This window comes from Culex pipiens, chromosome 3 (genome assembly GCF_016801865.2).
Source record: "Culex pipiens pallens isolate TS chromosome 3, TS_CPP_V2, whole genome shotgun sequence".
NCBI lineage: Eukaryota > Metazoa > Arthropoda > Insecta > Diptera > Culicidae > Culex > Culex pipiens.
In genome coordinates this window covers 166,212,692-166,239,973 of record NC_068939.1, presented here as the reverse complement: position 1 = coordinate 166,239,973, position 27,282 = coordinate 166,212,692, and the positions used below count along the sequence as shown (strand labels likewise).

The 27,282-nt window shown below is 36.7% G+C and overlaps 2 protein-coding genes and 1 pseudogene across 9 annotated transcripts in view; all 3 read left to right on the top strand.

The window, feature by feature from the left end:
• Positions 1 to 410: 410 nt before the first annotated feature.
• LOC120419299 (uncharacterized) lies at positions 411 to 5,517 on the top strand. Its single transcript, XM_039581968.2, has 4 exons — positions 411 to 757; positions 834 to 1,020; positions 4,805 to 5,017; positions 5,076 to 5,517. The coding sequence occupies exons 1-4, from the start codon at positions 662 to 664 to the stop codon at positions 5,357 to 5,359; spliced, it is 780 nt and encodes a 259-aa protein (XP_039437902.1). The 5' UTR covers positions 411 to 661; the 3' UTR covers positions 5,360 to 5,517.
• A 4,635-nt stretch (positions 5,518 to 10,152) lies between these two features.
• LOC120418708 (interference hedgehog-like) overlaps positions 10,153 to 27,282 on the top strand; it is a 127,961-nt gene continuing 110,831 nt past the window's right edge. For all 8 annotated transcript variants that reach the window (XM_039581196.2, XM_039581204.2, XM_039581189.2 and 5 more), the window contains exon 1: positions 10,153 to 11,203. The gene's annotated coding sequence lies outside the window, so the exon portion shown is untranslated. The remainder of the gene's footprint in view (positions 11,204 to 27,282) is intronic.
• Positions 21,781 to 23,899, top strand: LOC120418747 (serine/threonine-protein kinase RIO3-like; annotated as a pseudogene).

The window sequence follows — 27,282 nt, the reverse complement described above, 5'->3', positions numbered from 1 at the left end:
TGATTTAGAAATCCATTTTAAATCCTTTGCGGTTGTATAAAGGATCATTACTCTTAGAAAAATGAGCTTTATCGTTGTGAAAAATAATATCACAAATTCAAGCTTAATTTTAGGACCCAATTCACTAAATACATGGATGTTTGACATAAAATTACATTCAAAAAGCGTTTTTCGGTTTTGCAAAAATGGGGTAAAAAAATCTTCTTTTTGCAACTTACTACTATTTACAAATATTCAAGCATAAATTTCAACCTATTTCGACATCTTCAGTTTCGACCATGCTTTCCCACTGCCCGCACAGTTCGGTTACCAACCTTTCCCAGAAAGGTTTATTTACATGCTTACGGCGCAGAATCGGTTTCGCTTCTTCATGAACCCCGCAAGTTTGCTCCGCCAAACACGGAACGGCCCATTCATTGTCAGGTTTTCCCTCACGCCAGAATGTAGACCCGGAGTGTGTGTTTATTTTTGCTTCCTCGATAAATTTTAAGGAAAAATAGTCTGAAAAATTAAGGGAAATTTAAAATTTCCAGGTTTGAGTTAGTTGAAACCGTCACAAGTCGACGGCTGAAGGTGTACCAAATTCCAGTTAAAGTTCGCACAAAGAGCGTACGAAAAACCTTGACCGAAACTTTTGCAAGGCTTTTGCGAGGCAGTGAAAATGCGTTTGATCGATAAAGTTAGGCAAATGGTGCTGGTGCCCGTTTCGCCCAAGTACCTCCGGATCTCCTCCATCCTGATTGCCATCTACAAAGTGGTACGTCAGTTCACTAATTGCAATTTAATGTCTTTTAACAAATTATTAAAATTTCTTATTTTTCAAAAACAAAAAGCTCGTCGCCCATGTTCTGCTGTTTATCATGCTGCTCGGGTTGGCCCACGCCGAGGAGATGAGCACCATTCTGGGGGCGGACATTGCCGACCAGAAGGAACGCGAGGAGTATGTTTACATTCCGACCAATGCCAAAGGCGAAACCATGAACCAGATGCGCTTCAAGTCGGCGGCCAACCTGGCGTCCGGTAAGGAAGTGCACGGGGAAATTGATTGCCGTTTTTTTTTTCTTTGTTTGGGGCTAAAAAGGCACCTTTGTCACGTGCGGGTTGCATACCATGCAGGGGCTAGCGTTTGCTATTTGATATAAATTGTATTTTACTTGAATTTTCCCTAATTCATAGGACAAAATAAGGTTTTTTGGAAATTAATTAAAGATTTATCACAATTTTGTGACGTATCGTATTTCCTTGAAAAAAAAAAAAAAAAACTGTTGTATAGAAATCGTAGCATGATCGGAATTGTCACAATTAAGATGTCACGGACTTTTTTGTATTTCTGTTATCCAATAATATTCCTTGCCATACTGGTCATGTCTGTAACATAAGTACAACAATACAATAGGCCCTATGTTTATTTTTATGCACAACGTTTAAAAAGAATAATTAAAAACCATTTCTCCCCTAACTGCGTTATGTAATAACAGAACGCTCCCTAGGACCTTTTCTATCAAGAAGAGCTACGAAGTTAATTTTTTTTAAATTGATTTAAAAATCCGTTTTAATTCCATTGCGGTCGTACAAAGGGTTATTGTACTCAGAAAATTAGGCTATATGGTTGTGAACAATAAAATCGCAAATTTAAGCTTAATTTTAGGACCCATCAGTTAGTTTTTCGATGTTATGAAGTCAATTTCGAATTTAAAACTTTGAAATTTTGGAAAATACAAAAGGCAAGACTTTTAGAAACTTGTTGTTGTACTATTGTAAAATTTTGATAAAGTGCACCGTTTTTGAATCCTAGCCATTTTTAAGGTTAAATTATTCTATAAAATTGTCTTTTTTTTGCAATTCTGTCGTGAAACTACTTACTTTTCCTGTCATTCTAGAACGATGAAAAAGCCTTTACCAAAAAAAGTCTTTACCAAAAATAACAGAAGCGAACAGTAACACTTTTCAATATAAATGCTGAAAGTTCTTCTTTTCAGCACTGAAAAGTAATACTTTCCAAAATTTTTTTTTGTTTAATTGGCCTCAATTTTTGTTTGACAAAATACATGAAAATTTTACTAATAGTGCCACTCATAGGGTGATTTTTCGGAATTACAAAAAAATGGAACATGTTGCAAAACTTGATTTTTTTAAGCACTCGTCGTATTTATCCAACTCGGTGAACCTTGTTGGATAAATGCACGACTCGTGCTGAAAAAATATAATTTTTGCAACTAAACTACTATTTTAAATTAAAAAAATGTGCCTATTTTTGTCCATCATTGAAAAAATATATTTCTCTTGAATTTACTTTTTTTTTGGACATTTCTGATCTGACCTTTCGTTGCTAGCCTTGCAAAGAATGAAAATTACCAAAACTGAGTTTTTTAAAGTCCTGCTCAATTAACCCTTAATTTTCAATCGACGATACCATTGGAACCATTGAACAGATTTTTAATGTTAAAATCTAGAGTTTTTTTTGATTAGGTCCTATAAACATATGAAAGATAATAGTTTATTGGTCCTTTTCAAAAAAAACTCTGGAAATGTGAAACTTGTGTAAAATTCTCTCAACTCATAAAAATATTTTATCACGGCTTACAAAGGTGACTCAAAAGGGATTAAATCTTATTATTTGGCCATATTAAAAAGTTAGTCGTGATTTAAAAAAAATTACAATATTTATTTCAAACGGTTGGAAATAATCACACAAGTTCCATTTTTCAATTAAACAACTTGATCAATGGTTTACAAGATATCGTCGATTGAAAAATGAATGTCAATTGGGTAGAATTTTTTTTTCACTTTTTTTGGTAATGCTCATTTTTTGCAAGGCTATATCTAAACAACCAAAGGTCGGATCAACAATGTCTGAAAAAAGCAAATTGAAGATAATTTTCTCAGCTCGAATATATATTTTTTATGGTTGGAAAAGGAATAGTGTCCATCGAAAACAAAAAAAAAATGTTGAATAATTTAACCTAAAAATGGCTATAATTCAAAAACGGTGCACTTTATCAAAAGAGAGATTTGCTATTTATAATTGAATTTTACATCTAAAAATGTGGCATTTAGTCTACTCAAACTTATAATTTTTTTAAAAAAAATGGTGTTAGGGGTTAAAATTGGTCAAAATCGAGTTTTTGTGATAAAAAGTGATATAAAAAATGGGTAAATTTTGTTTAGAGTGTAACTATTTTTTTCTGAATAGTCCTTATCATAACCAACCACCTTGCCCAAGACATCAAATCGAAAATAAAATCTCTTCTCGAGGTACAGATTTTTGAATGTTTTCATAGCACTTTTTATGGACAGCCCCAAACATTTTATGGAGAACATTTTGGATAAAGAAGGCAAATTTCATACAATCAAACAAAATATTGAAAAGTCGATTTGCGAAATTTAAGAGAATTACTCAACTAATAGTCAAATCTTCAATGCTAAAAAAAATAAACATGTGAAAATTTTCTAGCGCGTCCAATTTTCCCGGGAAACGGGAAAAATATTTTTTAATCCCGGGAAATTTTTAAAACAGTCATAAAATCAATGTTTACATTATATTTGTTTTGATTTTAACGCCTGAATTCATAGAATTCGCTCCATACTGTTAATTGGTGATCGTCTATACTTTAATCTAAACATGGACGGCAGTTTTTTGATAGCTTAAAATACATTTAAAATTGTTTTTTTGTTCTGTGTTGTGCTTTGGATTTTTAATGAAACACAATGTTTAATCCAATGTGATTTAAATAAAAGTCCTTTATATTTTTTTATATAACATGACCACAAAAGCCAAATAAATTTCCTTGAAACTGTCTATAAAAAACAAAAAATGAAATAAATTACCTGGAAGAAATAAAATGATACCAGTCAAAGTAATTTTTTTGATAAGTTTAGAATCTCATGTTTTACATAAAAAAAATTTACTTACTTTTTTACTAATCGTTTTGTTCTGTTCCTATTTTAACGTAAAAAAATCAAAACATTATGCAAAAAGTTTGGCTTAACCAGCTATCTTAATTAGATACTTTTGTCCTGATTTGCTCCGATGCTGGTGGTTGGTGAGAGATAATTTAATATGATAATTTATTCCTAGTTTGAATTCATAAATAATATACGTAAAAAAAGAATTGATATTACATATCTTTCTAAAAATAAATAAAATTAAATAGAAAAAAGTTGAAGCGCTAGGCATTTTGCGAATCTGTAAACTAATATTTTAACAGTCATATGCCAATTTAATGCTGATATATGCCAAATACAAATTTTACTGCTTCAAAATTTTTGTTGATTACTAAGTATTCAACCGTTCGTTTTTCCAATTGTTCCAATTGTCCAATTTCTAAATTGTCCAAACCAAAATTTGATTTTTTTTCAATTTCGGGAATTCCCGGGACAAAATATAAAAAAATCCCGGAATTCGGGAATTTCCGGTTTTGGAAAGAAAACACGGGAATTTTGTCCCGGGAATTCCCGGAATGGACGCACTTAAATTTTTTGAAACCTTCGAAAAAAATATTTTGAAATGTTTGAATCGCTACTAACATTTCAAAAGCGCGTAGTATTGAATATTCAATAGACCCGGCAAAAAAATTTCCGCTTTAATTTTTTTCTGAATAGTCCTCATCAATGAAACAAATTTACAAATATTCACGTATTGTTTATGTATTGACAGCTCCCAAAATTGTATGGAAACTAGTATAGGGGAACCAATGGCATAAAATGGCTACTTTGGTCATAGGGAAGGCCCCCACAAAATTTGAGCCAAATAGAAAAATAAAAATAAATCTCATTAAAAAAACAAATCTTCTATTTTCCCCAGTGACTCTGTGCATGCTCTACATCGGCACCACTCTGGCGACCATCTACGTCCTGAGCTGCCTAGGCCTGCTCATCGGAACGCTCCGCAACCGGCACGAGTTCTTCATCCCGTGGATGGTGGTGGACTTTTTCGGCACGCTCATCTCCGCCTCCGTCATGATCGCCGTCGGGTACAACAAGATGGCCTACTGCGTGATCGGCAAGTGGCAGTACTGTAAGTATCCGTTCCAGTAGCGCGCCTACTGCGATCACTAACGTTGCCTACCTTGCAGGGGGATTCTGTGCCGTGATGGTGGCGTTCAACGTCGTCGTCTGGCTGGTCGTTCGAATGTTCTACAAGAATCTGGTGCACATGACCAAGCTGCGCGAGGTGGCCGTCGTGGCCATTCCGTACCCATCGCCGGGAACCGCCACCGGTGCGACCGCGGCGGCCAATGGAGGCAAAAATCCGTCTTCGGCCGTTCCGTACCATTACCGGCGCGAGAATATGCACCTCAGCGATGGTGGCCTGAAGCACATGCTGCTCGATTCCAACGAGGCCAACTATCTGGTCTAAGAGGGGTTCGTTGCGGTGGATGGAACACACACAATACTTTCCCCATGCTAATGCGGCAGTGATATGAAGATGATGATAACCATTTGAAATTAAAAGCTTTGCTAAAATAATAACGCTTAAATCGGAAGTGATCGGTATGAAGGTATTATAACTTGGTATTATAGGAGGAAAGTGCAAAGAAGCCAGAAGCATTCCAAATCTTGACATTTTCCAGAAATCTATTTGATCTCGTAGCAAATTGGTAGTGACCTTAAAAATTTAAACCCCACACAATGCAAATAATGTGTAGTTACAGAAGACTCTATCGAACATGAATAAATGTTAGCTAAAAAAAACTAAGCGTTTTCCATCCAGTTAAACATAGTTTATGTTACAACAATTTAAGACTTTGCTGTGTTTGTGTGACATAAGGTACACTTGTTTAAATTTAAGTTTAAATGTTGTCTATTCCATTGTTTGTTTGACAGAAAGTTACTTAACATGAATTTGTATTTGAATAAAACTTTCTTTTAGTACAAAAGACACAATGTTTGTTTGTTTTTGACTGCTTATTAACTCGCATTTTAATTGAAACTCAATTAGAATTTCTTGTCGTGTATTTATGCTGCAACTGGCATTTTTGTAAAGGAGGATCTACGAAATTAGAAAATGTCTCCTCAGAGCAGAGCAACTGCAAATTTTGAGCGAAATTGGTTAAGGTTTAAGGGTCGCTATAAATCGTTGAAGTTTGTATGGGAAAATTTGCAAAAATGAATGGGGAAAAACACCTGGTATCTCATAAGAATTTTAAAATTTTAAATTTTTCTTGTCACACTAGGTTCCATTTAATTTGGCAGCTATCCATTGAAACATGGTACGTAAATATTGGAAAATCTGTATTTTTCAAAATTTTCTGATTGATTTTGATGTCTTCGGAAAAGTTGTAGGTATTGGTGAGGGAGGACTATGAGAAGATATAGACGAAGGGAAAAAATAACAATTTTTAAATAAACTTTTTTCACAAAAGAACAACTAACTTTTTTTTTGAGCCATATAGCAATTCTGAAGAATTTCGCTAATCGATTTTTAATTGTATTTTTTTAAGCGTTGTCCATCTATTCCTAATGTCTAAATAAGCCATTTTGCATCATTAGTTTCTTCATATAGGGGAAATATACCCTTTCTACACAGCTAAAAAAGTAGTAATCCACCTGCGTGTAAAAGGCCTGGGTGTAAAATAAATATTGCATTCCTTTATGCAATTTTATGTGATTTTAAACCCTGAAATATGTAGCCCATCAGTATGGGAAACCTTCTTGACCGAAATGTCTGCCTCATATATGCGTTTATCCTTACAGCTTTACATCGGTCTGATGGCCGAGTGGGCTAAGGCGCCAGTCCTTACTGTTGGTGCTAGGTTTGAATCCCGTCGGTTGCAACTTTTTTTTGTGTTTGCAAAAATTGTACATGCAGTGTGTAATTAAGTGTTCATTTTGACGATGGTGATGTGCACGCTTTTGCATGCGATTTTACCATCGGATTTTTTGCTGTGTAATCAAACACCTATCTTCGCCATATGGAGAGTTTGATGCTCGATTAAAGCTCCAAAAATACTATTTAGGCCATAAAATTACCAGCAACAGCATCGCCTCGAGTAAGCATGCAAATTTATGCCATTTACTGGCCAAAAAGATTAAATTTAATGCACTTTTGATCAAAATTTCTATTTTGCGATACCATTTCTCATCACTTCGATTGCACATACATCCACACGCAATATGAGAACTTAACGCCAAGTTGCCATCAATATTTTTTCACTTGCGATAACGTTTTCACAGCGCTTAAGATATGAAATTGCTTCCAACTATCGGCAACATGTTCTTTTGAACATTAGTTAGTCACTCACTTGAAAAATAATCCCGAAACAAGTAATTAATTTGCAAAAGTTATAAAAAAACAAACGCGCCGAGTCTTTTGACGTTTATACCCATTTAAATCAAATGCTGAATAAAACCGCGAGACTAACATTTTAAAAGGGCCTAATATTGAATGTTTGGCCATTTTGAAATGTTAGTTTTGATTTAACATTTTTGAAAATATTGTTTTCGAAAAGATCGGAAAACTTCACGAATGTTTCATATTTTTACATTGAAAATTGGAGCATTAGTTGCTGAGATATCGACGTTAGAAAATCAATTCGAGCCAAACATTTCATTAGGGCACAAAACCAAAAACCGCGATTCGAGAAAATCGCTTGCAAAAAGTGGACAACTTGTTTCAATTCCTATTTAAAAAAGAAGCTTGACTGTTGGTTTTTTTTACTGATGAAACGATAACACACATCATTATCATCAACCTTGCTTAAATGCTTCTTATTTTTTGTTGATTTTCGCAATAAAACTCATAATTTAAAAAAATCTCGTTATTAGGCCCTTTTAACTTTCGGACTGTTGTTCATAATGGACCCTTTCTAAATGCAATTTCGAAGAGAGCTGAAAGGGCACTAAAGCGCTGTCACCGGATTATTGTTTTGAATGATGTTTACTGGCCCTTTTGTTTAGTTAGAAATAATGAGGAATTCAGTAGAAATTTTGATAATTGGTGAAGTTTTGTGATTGAATAGTGTAAATAAGGTACGTGAAACATACAAATTCTTCAAAAGTGTACTGAACAGCAGCCGCGAGACAGTATTAAATATTGTTTTTTGACGAAGTTTTTCTCTGCAGAAATCCTTGGTGAAAAGTAAACCAAACATTTTTTTGAGGTGAATTAGTGTTAAGAATGCATGAAAAGTTCACTTTATAACACAAAAAGTTCCTCAAGTACGAGAAACTAACGAAAAATAAAAGGGCACATTTGAACATTTTTGTTGGTTTGCAGTGAAAATGGTTATGTGCCCTTTTGTGTTTTTGATTTTTTCAATAGGAAATTGTTTGTTATCAATCTGATTCTTGGAGGGCATGTAGGGAGAGTACTAATGAATGGAATAGTGGAATAATCCCGAATGTTTACGTTTTGGTTTTGTGCCCTAATGAAATGTTTGGCTCGAATTTTCCTGTTTTTAAACCTTTGCATGGAAATATCTCTGCAACTAAGGGTCGTATCAACAAAGTTTAAAAAAGCAAAATATAGAGAATTTTCTCAGCCTTTCAAAAATATTTTTTTCAAAAGTGGGCAAACATGTGCACTAATTAAAAAAAATGAAAAACTGCGACTATCTTCAAAAAAGTTACCTAAACATGGCTTTAACTTAAAAACGGTGTACTTTTTGATTGCAAATTTGATTTTACATCTAAAAATGAAGGTGAAAAATTTTTGCGACAAATATTTCGATTTAAAAAAAAAATCAGTGTTGATTAAAAAATCATAGCTCGGTTAAAGATTTTTTGCACAACCTGGAAATTTCTGAAAAGTTGGCATTTTATGTCCTCTAAAACATATCAGAAAATAAAAAAATAGTGTTTTTTGCAAATCAAGTTTTATTGACAAAAAGTGAAATTAAAAATCACCATTTTTTTTACAGTGTATAATTTTTTTCAGTGTAGTCCTTATCCATACCTACAACTTTGCCGAAGACACCAAATCGATCAAAAAATACAGATTTTTGAATTTTCATATATCATTTTAGTATGGACAGCTGCCAAATTTGTAAGGAAAGTTATATGGACAAACTAATTCTGCAAAATAGCTTCTTTGGGCATACCGAAGGCACCAAAAAAGTTTTAGCCGGATTAAAAAATACAAAAATTAAAATTCTAAAAAAAGACCGATTTCGTAGAGAATTGCTCAAATAAAAAAAAAGGGGATTTTTTCCATGAACCATTTTTTTAAGTCCCAATCATAACTTACAACTTTGCCCCGAAGGCCTGAAGGCACCAAATTGATCAGAATTCCTTCTCAAGGTTAATGTTTTCGAATATTCACATACCCATTTTGTATGAACAAAGAAAAAAGTTTCATCAAAATTTCCAAATAAAAAAAAAACAAAGAACAGTCGATTTGCAAAAACTATGATAATTATTCAAAGTTTGTATTAAAACATTTACTGTATATATTTTTTTTTTCAAATATGCTCCATCACTCAAACCCACCGTACTCACCTGCTCACACATCCACAGCCTATGTTGACAATCGACCAAAGAAAAGAGTTCATTCACTCCCGTTTCATTCACTATCACCGCCGGCAACGTGTGCGTGTGCAGACTTAAGCCACTTCACCGTTTACTCTCGCACTCTGTTTGTAAATCGTGCTTGCCATTTCATTAGGGCACATAACTTTTGTAAACAAGAGTGTGTCCCTTTCACATCTTATGTAAACTGTCATTTGAGTGAAAGGGATACACTATTGCTTACAAAAGTTATGTGCCCTTTTGAAATGTTAGGCTCCAAATAACAGAACACCTTCATCTTGGCACTATCAATCAGGCCCACAAACATTCGTCTCTCTCTCACTCTCTATCACCCACACAGTCGCACAAAGTTCGCTCTCTCCCGCTCTCATTCTGCGGGACTCTTTTTCCACTTACCAACAGGCTTGCCACAAATACAGATTTTTTTGGCACATACCAAACACTCAATCGAGTATAACTTTAAAGAATAATATTCTTACCAAAAACTGAACATGCCAAAAGATGCTAACAATGTTTATCTTTTTGGCCAATTTAACAAAAACTGCTCAAATTTATTTTAACTGTAAAAAAAATTCGTTTGTGTTTCGGGCCTGTGCTGAAAAATCTGTATTTGTAGCAAGCCTGCTTACCAACCGGATTCCGTTTCGTCGATCGGTCAGTCGTGCTCATTCATCCGTCCGGGACCGTTCGCGTAGCCGAATTCCGAGTTCCGTTCGGCAGAATTATCTCACTACTTTAATTCGCGTCGCGCGTCCTTTTTCGCTCAAATTTCGACTCGTGGAAGTCTGACGGTCGCCCGACGATCACCGGTGTGAGTGAGTTCTGTCAGAAAACGGTGCAAATTTGACGTTTCCGCGCGAGCTTGACTTGGCCTACTAGCGTCGCGGCCTCCAGAGTTTGACAATCGAAGTTGGGCGAACCGGGTTGTTGAAAAACACTGATTAACACTCAAAAAAAGTTCACAAAAGACGGAAATATTTCGACTTTCGACCTCAAATCGGTGGGCAAAGTTTTTGCGCGACCCGACTCACTCACTGACAGTGCGTTTGGGTGGTATTTTTAACAAGCCTCGCGCGCGCACACAGCTTCGTCGCGTTCAAGAAGTTTGTGGGCCGATTCAGAGAGAGAGAGAGCGAGAGGCAAGTGGGAGTGGGTGCGAGAGGCGCGGGCGACCCTCATCGAAGCAGCGCGACGCGTTCTGTGTGTGTGTGTGTGCGGTGTGGTGACAAGTGAACGCAGCACGATCGCAGAAAGAGAGCAAAGAAGGGAGAGGAGATCGCCGAAGAGAGAGAAACGAGTGATCGATCAAGTGATCGCCTTTTGCTGGTGTGAGTGAGAGGTGGGCGACAGCATAAAAGAAGGGTGAGAGAGAGGAAGGAGAGAAAGAAAGAAAGAAAAGGGAAGAAAAGTGCTGTCTCAGTGATTTTTTTTTCGTCGTTTGTCGCTCACGATCGCGGAATGTTTGTATTTTTCTTCCGAATCGGAAAGTATTAAATCACCCACACGGGGGTTGTGTTTGATTTTTGAGAGTTTGTGTGTGGGAATGTGTCACGGTTTGGTTCGGTGCAAAGTGAATCAAAAGTAGCGGCGGCTGAAAAAGCGGTCAAGAGGTTTATGAGTTTGACAAGAAGGTACACAAACACAAAGATCGCGGAACAGCGGGAGAGAAGAGACATTGGAGATTTAGGAAATTCTTCGCAGATACAAAAAGGGACTGAGAGAATACGCTGAAAAGGTAAGAAATTTTTTAGTTTACATCAATTTAATACAATTTTACGTTCATAATAAGTTTGACTGATTGAACAATTATTATATATTTGAACTATTTATTGCGGGAAACTTATTTCTAATGTAACGAAATGGCCTACTTATCTTCACCAAAAATAACAATACTGAAATAGTAGTTTATGCAACAAGTCTAATCTAATCTAATCTAATCGAACACAAGCGCAGCCAGTCCGAAGAAAGCATCCTGGAAGAACTTGTGGTTAGATTACGCCCCAAGTTCTTTCTTGTCAATATTAATAATTGCAGTACATTCGAGTTACCCCGAAAATGTATAACAAAAATTAAAGCGGCCAGGCCTACTGCGTTGCATTAACCGCAGAGACAGATTCTGTGAACGGACCACATTTCACAGAATCAACAGGGGAGGAAGGATGCGTGGACATACCGTACCAAACGCTCCGAATAAGTTTGGTGTGGTGTGTTAGTGTAAATTGGCAATTATTTATATTTTTAGAGGGGAAGTGGAAATTGGAAAATTGGGGTTGAGGAAATCGGGATTGGGGAAATTGGGATTGGGGAATGGGAATGTGAGAAAGGGGTAGGAGGGTTATTGAATTTATAATATTATATAGAGGAATATAGTAAAATAATAAATAATGATGGAAAGCTCTCACCAATGAACAGCAAATCTTCAAAAGACACAGCCAGGTGGGGTCCCGATCGTCAGACCCCAGATTCTTGACAACAAACAGGCCGATCGGATGAAGTGGAAGTGTTCCTTAGCACCGAATATCTCCACTCCAAACAAATATATCCGGATGCTTCGCTGGTGTTCAATCCGTAGTCTGCTCAGTCGTCCTCCTTTTCCCCCTCTTAGGGAACTTGCCACGCGGCTGCGTTCCACGTAAAACGGTGCCGGCGCACTAATCCGTGCCCCACGGCTCCGATTCTCTCGCGGGATTTTTACCTTGACGGGGACCGTTCACGCTGTGACCGAGGACCGCCTCGCTAACTGCGCTCGCCACCTTCTCAATTCGGGCCAGGGCCCGCATGCTTCCGGTTGTTGTCTATTTCCCGGTCGAACCATCGCCACCCTGGTCTATCGGGAAGTTTCGACGGACACCCTGGAACAAGCACCAGTCCTGATTGAACCGTCCTCCTCCAGCACCACGATCCATCCATGTTGAATGTGAGAAAACTGCTTCACTTCCCGACGACTTTAACACATTTTTTAAGACTATTCCAAAATTGGGAAAAATGACGCGGAGCGGAAAAAAAGTTCAACCTCGCGCACCGGTTGCTGCGATCAATTCGAAATAGTAGTTTATGCAACAAGTTGCAAAAAGAGGATTTTTTCAGCACGAGTCGTACATTTATCAATACGAAGAGTGCTGAAAAAATCAAGTTTTGCAACGAGTTCCATACAACATTTTTTGCAATTCCGAAAAAACATCCGTTAAGAGCAATTTTAAGTCAAATTTTCATGTATTTTGTCAATAAATCGTTTAAATAAAAAAATGCTGAAAAGTGTTACTTTTCAAAACAAGTGCTGAAAAAGTTCAAGCACCCATTTCAGTGCTGAAAAGTAGAACTTTTCAGCATTTATTTTGAAAAGTGTTGCTATTCGATTCTGTTATTTTTGGTACAGAAAAGTAGGCTATTTCGTCGTTCAAGAATGACAGGAAAAGTAAGTAGTTTAACGACGGAATTGCAAAAAAGATACTTTTAGACACTTTTTTGTACTTTTTAGGTGACCAAACATACCAACGCAATTCTGAAGCGGAAAAATAATCCATTCTTTATGAAATATTTTACAAATGTGATTTAGGAATCCCAAAAATGTTGTGTTTAGAACTCGTCGTATTTTATCCAATCTTTTGGATAAATGTACTGCTAGTGTTGATAGAAAAATCATTTTGCAACTTTTTGCATTGTTCAATTCAAATTGTCATTATAATGTAGAAGTTTTATTGAAAATAAATTTGATCACTTTTTTCCGAAGCAAAATTTAGTAAAAAAGTAAATGTAAAAAAAAGTAAAAGTTCGATTTCCACCCATTTAAACTTTAACACATTTATTTATTTTATATTTTTTCAGTTTTTAAAAGGTCCTATAAACATAAACAAAATATAGCTAAAATAAATTAAATAATATTGATATTTCTATTGACTTGTGCACTTTCCCATAAGAATTTTTAATTTAAAATCATATAAATAAAGATTTTTGAAAATGTAGACTAAATAACTATAACTTATACAATAAAAAAATCCATGTTTACTTCTGATTCAGTTTTTCTTAATTGAAAATAAAAAGGGTTTCATATTTATATTTTTTACCAAATTAATTTAAGAAAAAAAAAATCATCCTGAACTGTTCAAGTTCCTACAAAGTCCATCAGTCTTCCGATGAACGAATGAACTACTCTCTCTGGGTGAAGTATGAAACGACTACAACTAACATTTTGAAAAGAAAACACCAAAAAGAGAGGAAGAAGGTAACAAGCACCACAAATCTCAAGCAAGGAAAAATTGTTAAAAGTTGAAAGAAGCAAAAAAAACATTTTCATTCCTTCCTCCTTCCCGTTCGTTTCGTGAGAAGACTCAGACTGTGATCAATAGCAGCAGCACCAGCAGTAACAATACAATTTCAACGTGAATAATGCTCATGAAAGAGAGAATAGAATGAAAGACGACAAAAGCCGGAGAAAGAGTCCAATATGTCTGCATGTCCTATGTGTGAGTATGTGTTCATGTGTGGAGATTGGAATTTCGCCTGTCCGCCGTCGTCGCCGCAGGTTCGGCAGCCTCGCGGCTTGGAGGCTGCTCGGGTTGGCCACCGCATTGCTGAGGAACCCAGCTTCGGAGATTTCAGGAGAGAAGATGATTGGAGTCTCTCGTAGTTCGTAAGACTTTTAGTTGAACTTACTTGCTTGGCAGGCGTTGCTACTTCCCTGGTTGGCTTGTTTAGTCTCTTACGGGTTGTGATTTGTTATGATTGTAGCGATTGTTGAACGATCGGTCAATTGTGTGTTCCGTTCGAATGAACGCACAAGCTGCAAACTAGGTAAACATTGTGCCTGATTGAATGATTTAACAAGATGTACGATGTCAACAGGGTAGTGTTTTAGAAGCTGGTATTTATTTTAATATTCTGCGGTTTAAAATGTATCAGAAAATTCAATATTGCTTCAGGCATTGAAAACAATTTAAACAATTTTCGAGACTTGAAAATGAAACATTTTCAATTGTTTTCAACCTTTTAATTACCGGAACATCATTGAAAAAAATACATAACAATAACTTGCTGCAAAAAGTCATTATTTCGATTAAGAATTGGAAAGAAATAATACTTTTCAAGTTCTTAAAAAATATATGAAATTTTTTGGAATTGCTGAACAAAATTTGTGAATAATTTGGTTATTTCCTCTTTGATAAATTATAATTGTAACAATTCTTAAATTAAGCAAAATTTAGATTTAAAATGCTCTTTTTGCATATTTTATTATTTGACTGTTCGTTCAAATTATTTGATTGTTTTAAAAATAATATTCATATTAATATTTAAAAGATTTATTTCAGTTTAACCCTTAAAAGTTCAATAAGGAGTTCGATGGTATTATCCCCTTTTTTAATTTTGAGACACAATTAATTTAGAGCAAAAATCCTTTAGGCACACGAAAAAAAAGCTTCCCATTTTTTTTATTTGACTAAATTTAATTTAATTTCCAAAGCAAGTATTTTTTTTCAATTATCGGTTTTTTTATTCGTTTTAGGGACTAAAAGATGCATCTTTTGCGTCAATGTTTAGGACGATGCAAAGTCTGGTACAGTCCAGACTCGATTATCCGAAGCCTCGATTATCCGAAGTTTCGATTATCCGAAGGTTTGTATGGGACTTCTAATAATCGAATCACAAACAAAAAAAAAAATGTTTTCGTATTTTTTTTTCATTTTCTTGTTTTTAACAAAAATGTGAGTTCTACGACCCCATTTTAGTCAAATTTGAGTTGTTGATTGCCTATTGAAAAATAAAATGCATTTTTTGCCTTTCATACAAAAGAAAGGTTTAAGGTTTGCTTTCGGAAAACCGCTTTTCTCAGAAATCTAAAAAAAAAATCGTGCACGGCGGGAAATCGTCCCAGAAAAAAAATCTTTTTACCAATATGAAGGTTTTGATGCGCTCTTTCGATTAAATTTTGGCCCGAAACCCGGAACTCAAAGCCTGATTTTTGAGAGCTCGTTTTCTGAAATACTTGTGCGATGTCTGTATCCGCTCTTAAAAATGTGTGTCTTCCATCATTGGAAAACCGCTCGTAAAACCCACAATTTTAATATTTCAGATTTGTAGCCGTGGGGTCGGAGACGAGCATTCTATTTTTCGATTCACAATTTTGGACCAGTAAATGTGGTCAAAGCCATTTTTAGAGGTATGTTTTGGACTTATTTACAGATAATACTTTCAAATTTAAAGAATTTAATTTCAAGCAAAAAGCCATTCGAAAACATGAGCCTTTTGTTCAAAATTTGAAGCTTTTCAAAAAAAAAAATTCCAGATATATAGCCATATTAGTGTTTACGTCTTATTTTTACCCTATTTTTTCCCATTAAATTTTTGGTTTTATACAGAATCATATACTGAACATCAAATTCGAAGTCCCGGCTCGTTCTTGCTCGAAAGATCGACAAGTCGTCAAGTCGAAGCATAAACGCCAGCGCATTATCGCTTGCGCGGTCTACGCTGCACGTGAATGAGTTCTTTCCGGCTTCTCTGGATCGACAAAGTGCAATATCGATACATATTTTTTTAAAATTTAATCATAGACTAACATTAAAGACTGAGCAACCTTTTTTTTTCTAATAATGTCAATCCAATATGTTTTTTTTTTACTTAAATATAATTATCTTGCGACCCATAATGTACCTCTGAAATTAAAAAAATAGCATTCGTGGTTTAGCCTAAAAAGATTCGAAGCTTTAGGTCAAATACTCACTGGGTGGTATTTGTTGGAGTTTCATCATTTTGTAAGAAAGGCTCTATTTCACCTCTGGTGATAATAAATCGAATTTTTCAATATTGCATCACCGCCATTTTGGCCACCATCTTGGATTTAAAAATTCAAAAATTATTTTTGCGTAGTCCAGGGGTCATACCTAAGCTCGACAATCTAAAATTAGACAACGAAAAAAAAATGTATCCGTGAAAAAAATTCCAAGGCCTTAACAAATTTTCCGAGGCCTTTGGATAATCGAGTCTGGACTGTATTGCCAAAAAAAAGGAAAAATTGCTATTTTTGAAAGATATGGTCATTAAATTTCAAAATTTATTCAATTTATTGAAACTTGCAATCGAAGCTGACTTATCATTTGTTTCGATAAAGTGCACCTTTTTCAAGTCGAACATTTTGAAAGATCAGTTTTTTTAATCTTAAAATATTTTATACAGGAAAAGCTAATTTAGGGTCAAGCCTAATATTTGAAAATGTCCCAAATATGTGTTTTTGCTCTTTTGGAAAGTCAAAACAGATTTTTTTTCGCATACTGTTAACTTAGGTAGGCTAAGAGAGGTTGACTTAGGCATCCAGTAGTCCAAAAAAGAAGTATTAAAAGGAAAATAAAAATTTTCGTTGAAAAAGACGTTTAAATTACCAAAAAAAAAATCCGGATTTTCAACATGAAAAAGCATATCACCGTAATAAAAAAAATATGGCCATTTCAGATTGCAAATTATAGTATTCTTCTAAAAATAAGTGTAAAATTTTGTAAGATATTTTTATTTTAGATTGATATTTTTTAAAATCATCGTGTTTTCAAAATTTCAAAATTTGCACAATAACAAATTCTTGCGCATATAAATCGCTTTTTGGTCCTCGTAAACATACAATCTCGAAAATTATATAAGTACGTATTTTGGGTATTAAACTTCTGTTTCTTTTTCATTTACCTATTTTTCCAAATAGTCCAAATCATAACACACAACTTTGCCCAAGACACCAAATCGATCAGAAAATCCATTCTCATCACCATTTTGTATGGTCAGTCTTGAGTTGTATGGAGACTTGAATGGAAAAACAAGGATTCAAAATGGCTTCTTTTGACATTGGGAATGCATGGACAAAATTCAATCAAAATTTAAAAAATACAGAATTAATAATCTCAGAAAAACTTTTGAAATTCTAGAGAATAACTCATATTCACAATATTTGGGAAATTGTTGGTTAAGTAGTTACATACATGTAAATCGACAAAAATGTAAGAGGTTGGTTTGGGCACAAACCTATTTTTTTTAAATCTGTTTTAAGGGCATTAAAATATATATTTTCAACTATTATCAAAATAAATTTGAAGATATTTGGTTGTATCATTGCCGAGATATAGCCATTTAAAGTTAGCAGTTTCAAAAAACGGGTGCCACAATATCTACACACTGCTTTGACCAAATCGGCTCAAAATTTTGGTGAAGCCTCGTTTAACCGGTCCTGTGTGCATGATGGAGCCCGATAAAGATAGAAATATCTTTATGTTTTTTATATTAAAAATCGTCTGTTTTTGATTTCTGCATTTTTAAAAAAAGCAAGATTTCAAAATCGGGCTTAGTCATGCACACGGGATATGTTTTGCAAGTCTTCATCTCAAATTTCAGAAAATTTGGTCCATCCCATCTCGAGATATCGTGACACCCGTAAATCAACTCGGTGTTTAGAGAAAAACGTTCACAAAGTTTGACAGTTCGCTTTGCGCATGGCAAAATTGTGAACTTAAATCGTCTCTTACTCAGTTCAGTCACGAAATATCTTTATGAAACTTTCAGGAGTGATTGAAAATCATCTTTTAAATTGATTTATTAAATTTTATGAAATATGAAATTTTTGATTTTCTACATGTATGTAACCCCTTATGTACAGCTGGAAAATTTCCAATATTACTTATATATATATATATTTTTTTCTTCTATTGCATAGAAATAAACAGAGGTATGTTTTTTTAAAATACCAATAAAAGTTGCTCAAATTAACCTCCCGGTGAAAATATACAATTTTGAAACAAAAAATGGAGTACAGAGGAATGAGGATTGATGAATCCCACATTTGGTGAAATATAGAACCCGCGTGCCGAAAATAAGTACCTTCCCCCTAATCGCCTTTCTTCGTCGCCACGACGACGCCGACGACGGGCGAATCTGACGGACGTCTCGTCGTCGTCTACTAGAAAGAAGAGATCTTCACTTCAGTGCTACAGATGCTGGTGATCCAAGGTAGGAGGATGAGCGCTAGATAAACCAAACTGCCGACGCCAACCAAGTCGCGCGGTTCTCCCTCTAAGCGAACCGTTGATTGAAATATTGTTTACTCGCTCTAGTTACGGTTTGTTTTTTGACAAACTGATGTGTGGGTTGCATCAACACCACATCAACCACCGGTTCTAAACTTTACAAAGTAATTTGTCCACTTTGAAGGGGGGATCGCCAGGGCAGATGATGGTGTGTTTCGCGGAAAGTTAGAACTTCAAAATTACACCCCTAATGAAATGATAGCATAACCCCACCATTTTCGTACAGTTTCATCTCATTCGAAGTTGCTGCTGCCGCTGCTGCACATCCCAACGAGATTGCGTGACTACGATCTTCAAGGGCACTGCTGTCGGGGAGGCCCCCGCTAACCAACCTTCAAATGAATAGGGACCGAACCGACCTGCCACTGGCAAAAACGGAACGGATCTACACACCGCTGGCCGGGCCGTGGTGAAATTACCGTGCGAATGTGCACCGCGGTAACAACCTGCTAATTATATCTGCGCGAAGGGATTGCCGCCGCCATATTGCGGGTTGTGAGGGAACCCGGTGGTTACCCGTTGTTCCCGCACCCGGCCACGTTCCGCCGTCGGAACGAAAGAGATGCAATTTTGTACGTCCTCGTTGGCGCGCGCGTTCTTCGAGGTAGAGTTTGAAGCAATAATTAGTTTGGCGAAATGAGATTCAAGGCGATTTGCATACCTTCCATGCCAAAATGCTCGGAATTTGAAAAAGGTCATTGGAAGCTGTGCGATAGCTAGTACCCGAGATTAAGATGAGCTTTACCAGAAAAATCCAAGTCTGATACAAACTAAACTTTCTTGTAATTTCGCTGCCGGACAACTGGCAGTGAAACTACACACAAATCCAACAACAATATTTCAATACCAATAATCGATCCAGATAAGCTATATACTATGTTATTGGTATGCTAATCATCTCTGCCACGTATTGACAAGTGAAATTATACCTGTCCGATGTGCCTGAGCCTGACCTTATCGAAACCTTATCGGAACTGGAATGGAACAGGCTGATAGCAATCTAGACACCATAATAAACCAGTGTGTCGATATTTGAGTGCCGGGCCCATCAGTTATTTATTTATATTTGCATTGCTTGCGGAGATTGCGCACGCCGAACCATTTTCGTATTGCAAGCTCTAATGTCTTCTTCAACGCCAAACTGCGATTGATTGATGGGTTTGGCTAATGTTTGTATGATTTTTCAGTTTGACTTCTATGAATGAAATAAATTCGCATCAAATTTTAGCCAACAAACTACCGTGCTCAAAAAGCAATCTTATCCAACCAAAATAAGCCCACATCAAATGCTAGTCTAGCTTAAGGCTATCACCGCGCGCATTATACGGTAGGCAGAGGCAATTTGTGAATGAATGTATTGCGCGTGCAGTTCCAAATCGGTCCAAATCGCGCGCGCATCACTTTCTGCATCGCACCCGCTTTATTAGGCGCGCGACTGATTTTGTTTTGGCTCAGCGCTATCAAACGTGTGCCATCGTGTGTGACATTTCCGGTGTTTGTTTTTATTTGGCTTCGGTTCTCTCCCGTCAACAAACCTGATCAAGTGAAAATTTCTTAAACGAAACTATCGCCGTCGCGACGAACAACACTCGCGTAAAAATAGTAGGCTTTGCGAGTATCGAAAAGGAAGCGTCCCGTCGCGCGGTTCTTGGCAAAAGAGCAGCGTTGAGTGATTTATTCGAGCTCGTTAGACACACTTTGGTGGGTCATCACTGGCTTTGAAGTTTTTTTTTCGGGAAATTTGAATTTGATAAAATAAAAGAAATAAACTTGCCGCTATCATGCCCGGTTAAACAAATATGTTTAGATTTTTTTCATTGTGATTTAGGCCGTTGTTTATATTTTTAAAAGTTTATGTCATTCCAATCCGAAAAAAAATCCATAAACCACGTGGATTTTCGGTTCAAAGATCAGAAATCACTCACTCATCGCCGAGCGCATCTTTGCCGACTGGAGCTCGCAACCATTCGCGAGCGAACACTACACTCAGGCTGCCAGCGACTTGCTCAATCGCTTCACCCAGCGAAACAAATTCTTCGCGAATTTCTTTGCCTACTCCGTCCGTCGACCCGAGTCACACACGAATACGTTCAGAGAGGAGAGAATCTAACAACATGCCAGCTCGGCGCTCTTTTGGCCTGCACTACCACAGTTTGCCGTAAATTTGTATTTGGCATGATGGAAATTGCTTGTAAATGTGTCTTTGAGGTCGTGCTATCAAAAAAATTGCAAATATTTTTGATAACATAGATTTTAAGCAGTTTAATAACTGAGTAAAACAAAGCAGATCGCAAACTATTTCGACTCAGCGACTGAACGACAAAACGCAATCGGTCTCTCTGAACCATTCGCTGTACAACCCGAATGGAGTGAGAGGGAGAGCAAAGAGAGAGTATTCTGTAGCGTTTGGTGTGGAAGCGACAAACGGTAGGAAACGGTCAGAGCAGTTTTTTGTCGCTTTACGATTTGTGGTCACGAGTGAATGAGTCTTTTTGGGGCAATCAGGACCCTTGGTTAAAACCAGGGCTTGCGAAATTTCGACTTTTTTGGTGATAGCTGACAGAACACTCCAATCGTCTTCACCACGACAACCTGATTTTTAACATTCTACTTTCGTTCGTTTCACACACAAAGGAATGAGTGCTACGTAAAGTCACTCACACAATCATTGACTTCCCTCCAGGAGAAAAATCGCTTGGAGAGCGTTCGTTTGACATTCTACCGAGATTCCGATCATCTCTCCAATGATAGCAATCATATCAAGCAAAACATTGTAAAAGGACCCAAGTCAAAAAAGTAAACAAACAGCTTTTTTGTTGCAAACGATGCTAAGAACCTTTAACTAACGCTACATATTGAAACAAGTATAAAAAATATCACTTTTGAGCGAAAAAATAGAATTTTACAAAGGCCCAAACCCATGACTTTTTGTTTGTTTTGAAGATTTCTCATAGACCCTTTGCTCCCGAGGTCCAATATGGAAAGTGGGTTGTTTTGTTTTTGTAAAGGTATTAGCTCAGGGACGAAAACAATGTGTTTCAAAACAAAGACCAGAACGAAGTATGGCCCTTTGTTTCAAATATTAGAAAAACAACCAGCGACCGCGACGGAACGGAGCGGCGAGGCCACGGAACACATTACTGCTTCCGGCTGCGTCGATAAAGACGGTCTCATCAACCTGGAACCACTGACGTCAGCGGTGGATGATTTAGTGTTCGAAACAAGAACATGCTGACCCTGGACACGACCATCAAACTAGGTGGCTGTGACTGCTACGACTTTCCGAGAAGAATCTGCTCCGGTGCAACTGCCAGCACCTCCGCCACCGGAACCCGTTGCCGGAAGCTCGCGGGTGATTGATCCGAGATTGCTGCTGGATCCGTTCAAAGAGGGGTGAGAATTGTTGAGGGGGCTCTTATTAAATTTTGGTCTATTTGAGTTGAGATGTTTTTTTTTCTCTTGCAGGCCTGGACCGTCTATACGCCGCGTGGAGGACGTGATTCCGGAAGATGTGTTGAGGGCGATTGAGGAAGCCGATCAAAAGCAGCTGGAATCGGATGTGGCCATTGCGAAGCTGTTGCAGGCACAGTTTGACTCCGAGTACGATGAGCAGTTGAAGCGGGAGGAGAACCACCGGAACAAGAACTCGTGCGTGAAGATTTCGTTGAAAAACTATCGGATGGTTCCGGAAGAGCTGCTGTACGACGAGGAGGACCAGGTGGAGGTTCCGGTTGATCCGACAGCGGACTGGGATCGGTTTGAGACGAACGAGAAGGAGGAGAAAACGATTCCGAGGGTCGGATACAAGGTGAACGAGGACGGAGAAATGGTCACGAAGCATAAACAGGACATTTCCGGGCGGAAGAACGCGTGCAAGGTTATGTCATTTCCGCCGGAGTTTTCGACCGGGGACGGGGCAGAATTCGATATGAAGTTGTCGAATAAGGTTTTCAACCAACTCAAGTCGCACTCGAAGAAGACAACCAAAAAGCAGCACAAAGCGGCGGACCGGAAGGAGAACATTGCGACTGCGGAAATGGGTCCGAGAAGAATCTGCTACCGGAAGCAGCGGCGGCCGGTACAAGTCAGGGCTGTTCCGGAATCGATAACTGAAATTCGAGCGTGCTGGTCGTCATAAAACAACGTCGGTTGACTGTACTTCGTGATGTGTGACGAGCATGAGATCAAGGTGTATAATTCGCAACCACATTTATAGATTTCTGAAACAGCTAAAATCGGACACGGCGAATAAATTAAAGTAATGTAGAATAAAGTCGAAAGATCACAATTTATTTCATTTTAAACACTCGAAACTAGCTGACCACCTACAGGTCAATCTCAACCAGCATCACTCTGTCGACATTACTCTCTCTTCACTGCCTTGAGCTGCTTCTCCCCCGGGTCGATGTAGATCACGCGTTCGACCTGCTGCACTAGTTTGGCCGGGTCAGGTTCCTGCAACCAACCACTACCAGGTCCATATGTTGCTCGTGTCTGTAAACCGTTTACCGCAAGGCCTACTCGGACAGATTAAACTGCAGCCGGGAAAGTGGTCAACCCGTGCGTTTCTATAACCCTCTTTGGAGGGCTCGTATAAAAAATTGACCGTTTTTGGAACTGTAGCACCACCATCCGTCGGCTGATTGTTCGGAGTTGCTTCCAAAGTTTCAATTTCCTCTTCTGGATATGCCTGGAACATTTTCTCCGACGTTTTTTCGGGAGACTTAGCCAGCCTGAGCCACCTGGGCCGTTACTCCGCAGTTTATTCTGTAACGTGATTTTTCAGCTAACTTAAAAGAGCAAAAGATTTCTTTAAAACTAGGCTTACCTGTGATTGTTCTGACGGTATCTATGAATATTGCACCCATCACCTCACATCAGAAAATATTTAACACTTAAATCAATCAAAAGACTTCAAAAATTATAAAATGCTGAAAAATTAGATTGGATGCAAAAGGCCAAACAAGAGACTAGGATTTGTTTTGGTTAGATTTATTTTGGCCACGGGCCGACCAAAAAAAAGTAAACAAAAACAATCGGGCTTCGTGTTAGGCCAAGGGCCAAAACGGAAAGTGAAACTTTCACTGTTTTCAAAGGATCTAAAATGAAAAGGGCCAACTCGCCCCCCATGGTGCAAAATATTTTTATCAGGGCCTTTGTTGCTTTTTCATCAATTTTCTCGAATAAAATATATTTTTTGGTAATTCTAAGTACAGCACAACGTAGCCGTAATAGTTTTTCACTATTTAAGTGAATAATCTCTTAGATAATCTTCATAAGCTTGAATTAGGATTTGAAAAACTTTTTCCAAACTTCATTTTGATTTTTCTCAATGTTTTGAAAATGGACTTTGAACCTTTTACAATGTTTTGCTTGATATGACTCCTGTCACCACGCAGCATACATTAGGAAGAGAGAGACAAAAACGAGAGAAAGAGAAAGAGCACGTTGTCTCGTTCGGGCGGCTGCTTGAGCTTGAGGCATTTTTCGTTCGTTTCGTCTTCGTGTTTACGTTCACTGACCGTCGCCAAGCAACGACGGTCATGATAGGCGTTGTGTGTCAGCGATCAAATATCGTTTTGGGAAATGATCGCTGACAGAATGTTCTATCGAATATCGAGCATTCCCATTCAGTGATAGATCCCTTTTCAAGCATTGGTTAAAACCATGGCTTGTATTTTTTTATACATTTTTTTATTTTTCTGCTGTCCAAAATGACAGATAAAAAAATATTCAAGACTCAAAGCAGTTGGCTTTGGTTTATTTTCTGTTCAGTATGTTATGATATTTTTATCTATAACAAACCTGTTATCAAAACCTAAAAAAAAACGGGATGAGGCTAGTTTGCCTATCAAATTTACTTATCAATTGTTGCATAACATTTCGCAAAAAATACTCAGCCTTGCTTTTTTGAAGTCATACCTTTTTTTAATTGAACAATACAAACAGAATAAGGCTGGTGCAACTTTAATTAGAAGTTTGCAAAATATCAATGAATTTTATGAAAATAATATTTGATTAAAACATTTTTTTTCCGATTTGTGGTCCCAACTCAAGATTGCAAAAAGTCTAAAAGTGCCCTATTTGATTAAAAATGCAGAACACGCAGAAAAATCCGATTGTACACCCAGCAAAATGTTGGGTGTACTCCACAAACATGATAGTCATCTCAGGGCCCGCAAACATGTTTGTCCAATTCAAACCAACAATTTTGTGGATTCAACAAACATGTTTGTTATGACCCCAAATTGACATTTTAAATCGATCAACTATCATGAGGGATGGTTCAACAAACATGTTTATCGAATGAATAAACTATATTATGGAACTGATAATCTGGTTTAACAGGTTATTCTTCTTTTTCTGTATTTTCAAAGTAAGTATTGTTTGTTTATATTTTATTTATATTTTTCAAGAATTCATTTACTATAAAATATAACTGATTAATCACTCAACATTTCACTAATAACACTCTGTTGTCCAAAAACTGGAGCCAGGAAAATCCTTTGCTGACTTAGTTGTGGATCCAATGCGGGAAAAACACTGAAAAAATGCAAATGTTTTAGAATTCATTGTGGCATTATTTGTTCCTAATGGAGCAACATTGTTAAAAAGAAATAAAGACCTCTCACCTGAAAACAGCAGGAATCCAGGAACCTTGGCCGGAACTGGACCAGCAATTCTACGTTGGATTCGCGACCATCACTGATTGATTTTAAAAGAAAAAAAAACATATTGTATTCAAAATTCAATACTGAAGATAATGAATACTTACGAACTTGCCACATTCCGAAGAATTGTCGTTAAAAAGCCGCACAAAGAAAACATCGGCCATCTTTATAGTTCAGTGAAGGTGAAAATAATACACTCAAAATTTTCAGTACACGTTTAAAAAAATCGAATCGAAGACAACAAACATGTTTGCCAAACTGACAAAATGTTTGTGAGATTGATAATATGTGATTATTAAGTTTATAAAAAAGGTTTGTTGATTTCATAAAGCAAGATATTTGTTTTAAACAAACAGGATTTTTGATTCAAACTCACTCAATTTTTGTGCGTGAAGGAAACGTAAACGTTCAAAATAGATTGTACAATCAATTAAACAAATTTATTCAAAGAAAATTTTATTTTCAACAAATAAATGATTTTCCCTTATAATTTGGGACAATTTTTAAGAGGGGGGCGGGGGGGGGGGAACTTCAATTTTATGCTTGAAATATTTTTTTAAAATCAGTGAAAAAAAAATGCCATAAATTGTAATTTTTATCGAAAAAAAACTTAAAAAATCGATTGGTTGCCTAGTTTTGACCACAGATCAGGAAAAAGACAAGAAACTTAAAAGATATTAATATTTTCATAAATTCTTTGATATTTTGCAAATTTGTGACATAACCATTGCTGTAACGATGTATCCATAACGCGTTTTGTGATACTTTTTCTTAAATTATTCGAAAATTAGGCTTGAAATGTGAAACACATGAAGCGCTTTTTAAATCAATTATTTAAAAATCTATTGGAAAGAATTAAATCTTAAAGCACTTGTGTGCTATCTAGTGACACAACCAATATTTTTTACAGCAGAAATGTCACACAATAGCACACAAACGACGATTTATGGAATAGAATTAGTATTTCATTCATATTTGTATGATTGATTTTGGGTTTGAATATCAAACATAAATAATATAGTAATTGACAACTGAGTAAATCTAACTAATTGTTCATGAAAACTATTTAGCCCAAAAATAGTTTTCTATGTTAGCAAACTTTGTGAAGGTAGTATTCATTTGCGAGAAACTTGACCCAAACTTGTAACAATTACAGTTTCCTAGCTTTTTGAAAATAAAAAAGCGAGGTTCCGAAAAACACTTTCATAGAAAATTTAGGCCGGGCACCATATTTTTGACAAGTCGATTCAACATGTGCTCACAAGAAGCTGAGAAATCATGATTGTTCATAATATCTTGTTTTAGTACAAAAAAATTACAACACAATTTTGAAAAAAATATTTTTTTGTTCAACCACAATTCTTAACAATAAATTGAAATGACTGTACAATTAATTTAAAATGAAATTTCCAAAAAATTGTTTTAGTTAATTTTATGCCAAATTCAACATCAAACTTCTCATGCAAATCGCACCGATCCTGCCTTCTTTCACGAACCGGCTCAGTTAGACAGCTCATCAATATTTACACTTACTTTGCGTACTGAATGTTTCGTTTGACAGTTTACATTTCGAATTTGTCTGTAGTTTACAATGACGGGTTTATGGCCGCGACGAGGGGCGAGACACTCGATGACATATTTTTTTTCGTAGGATAATAAATTATTTTCAAGATTACGCGTTAAAATTACCCAAAATTCTTCCGAAAACTGCACAGGGTCATATTTCATACCGAAACAATTTCAAGTGGTCATTTTCCATTAAAAAACAACATTCCGTAAACGTGGTAAATTATGTCCACATTCCTCGTGATTTATATACTCTCTCGCGCTTAAGCTCCACTTAGTTGAGCCATTTTCCGACCCTGCGTGTGCTGTGTTTACCTTTTCATATTAAAGAGCCAACGACATCGACCGCGTTCGAATCCAGTGCAAAGTGGGCAAACGTGAGTGAATGCATGTATCAAAAAATAATCATAAAATGGAAGTGCATTTCGAGCGAGACACAAACAAACAAACATCCTTCGCCGGGAAGAAGTCAAACAGCACGCCGGCAAGAAGCTGGAGATAAAGTTTGGGGAGGCACTTTT

Coding starts and splice junctions, on each gene's coding strand:
- LOC120419299 (XM_039581968.2), top strand. CDS start 662: ATGCGTTTGATCGATAAAGTTAGGCAAATGGTGCTGGTGCCCGTTTCG. Junction 1,021..4,804: donor GGCGGCCAACCTGGCGTCCG/GTAAGGAAGTGC, acceptor TATTTTCCCCAG/TGACTCTGTGCATGCTCTAC. Junction 5,018..5,075: donor GATCGGCAAGTGGCAGTACT/GTAAGTATCCGT, acceptor CCTACCTTGCAG/GGGGATTCTGTGCCGTGATG.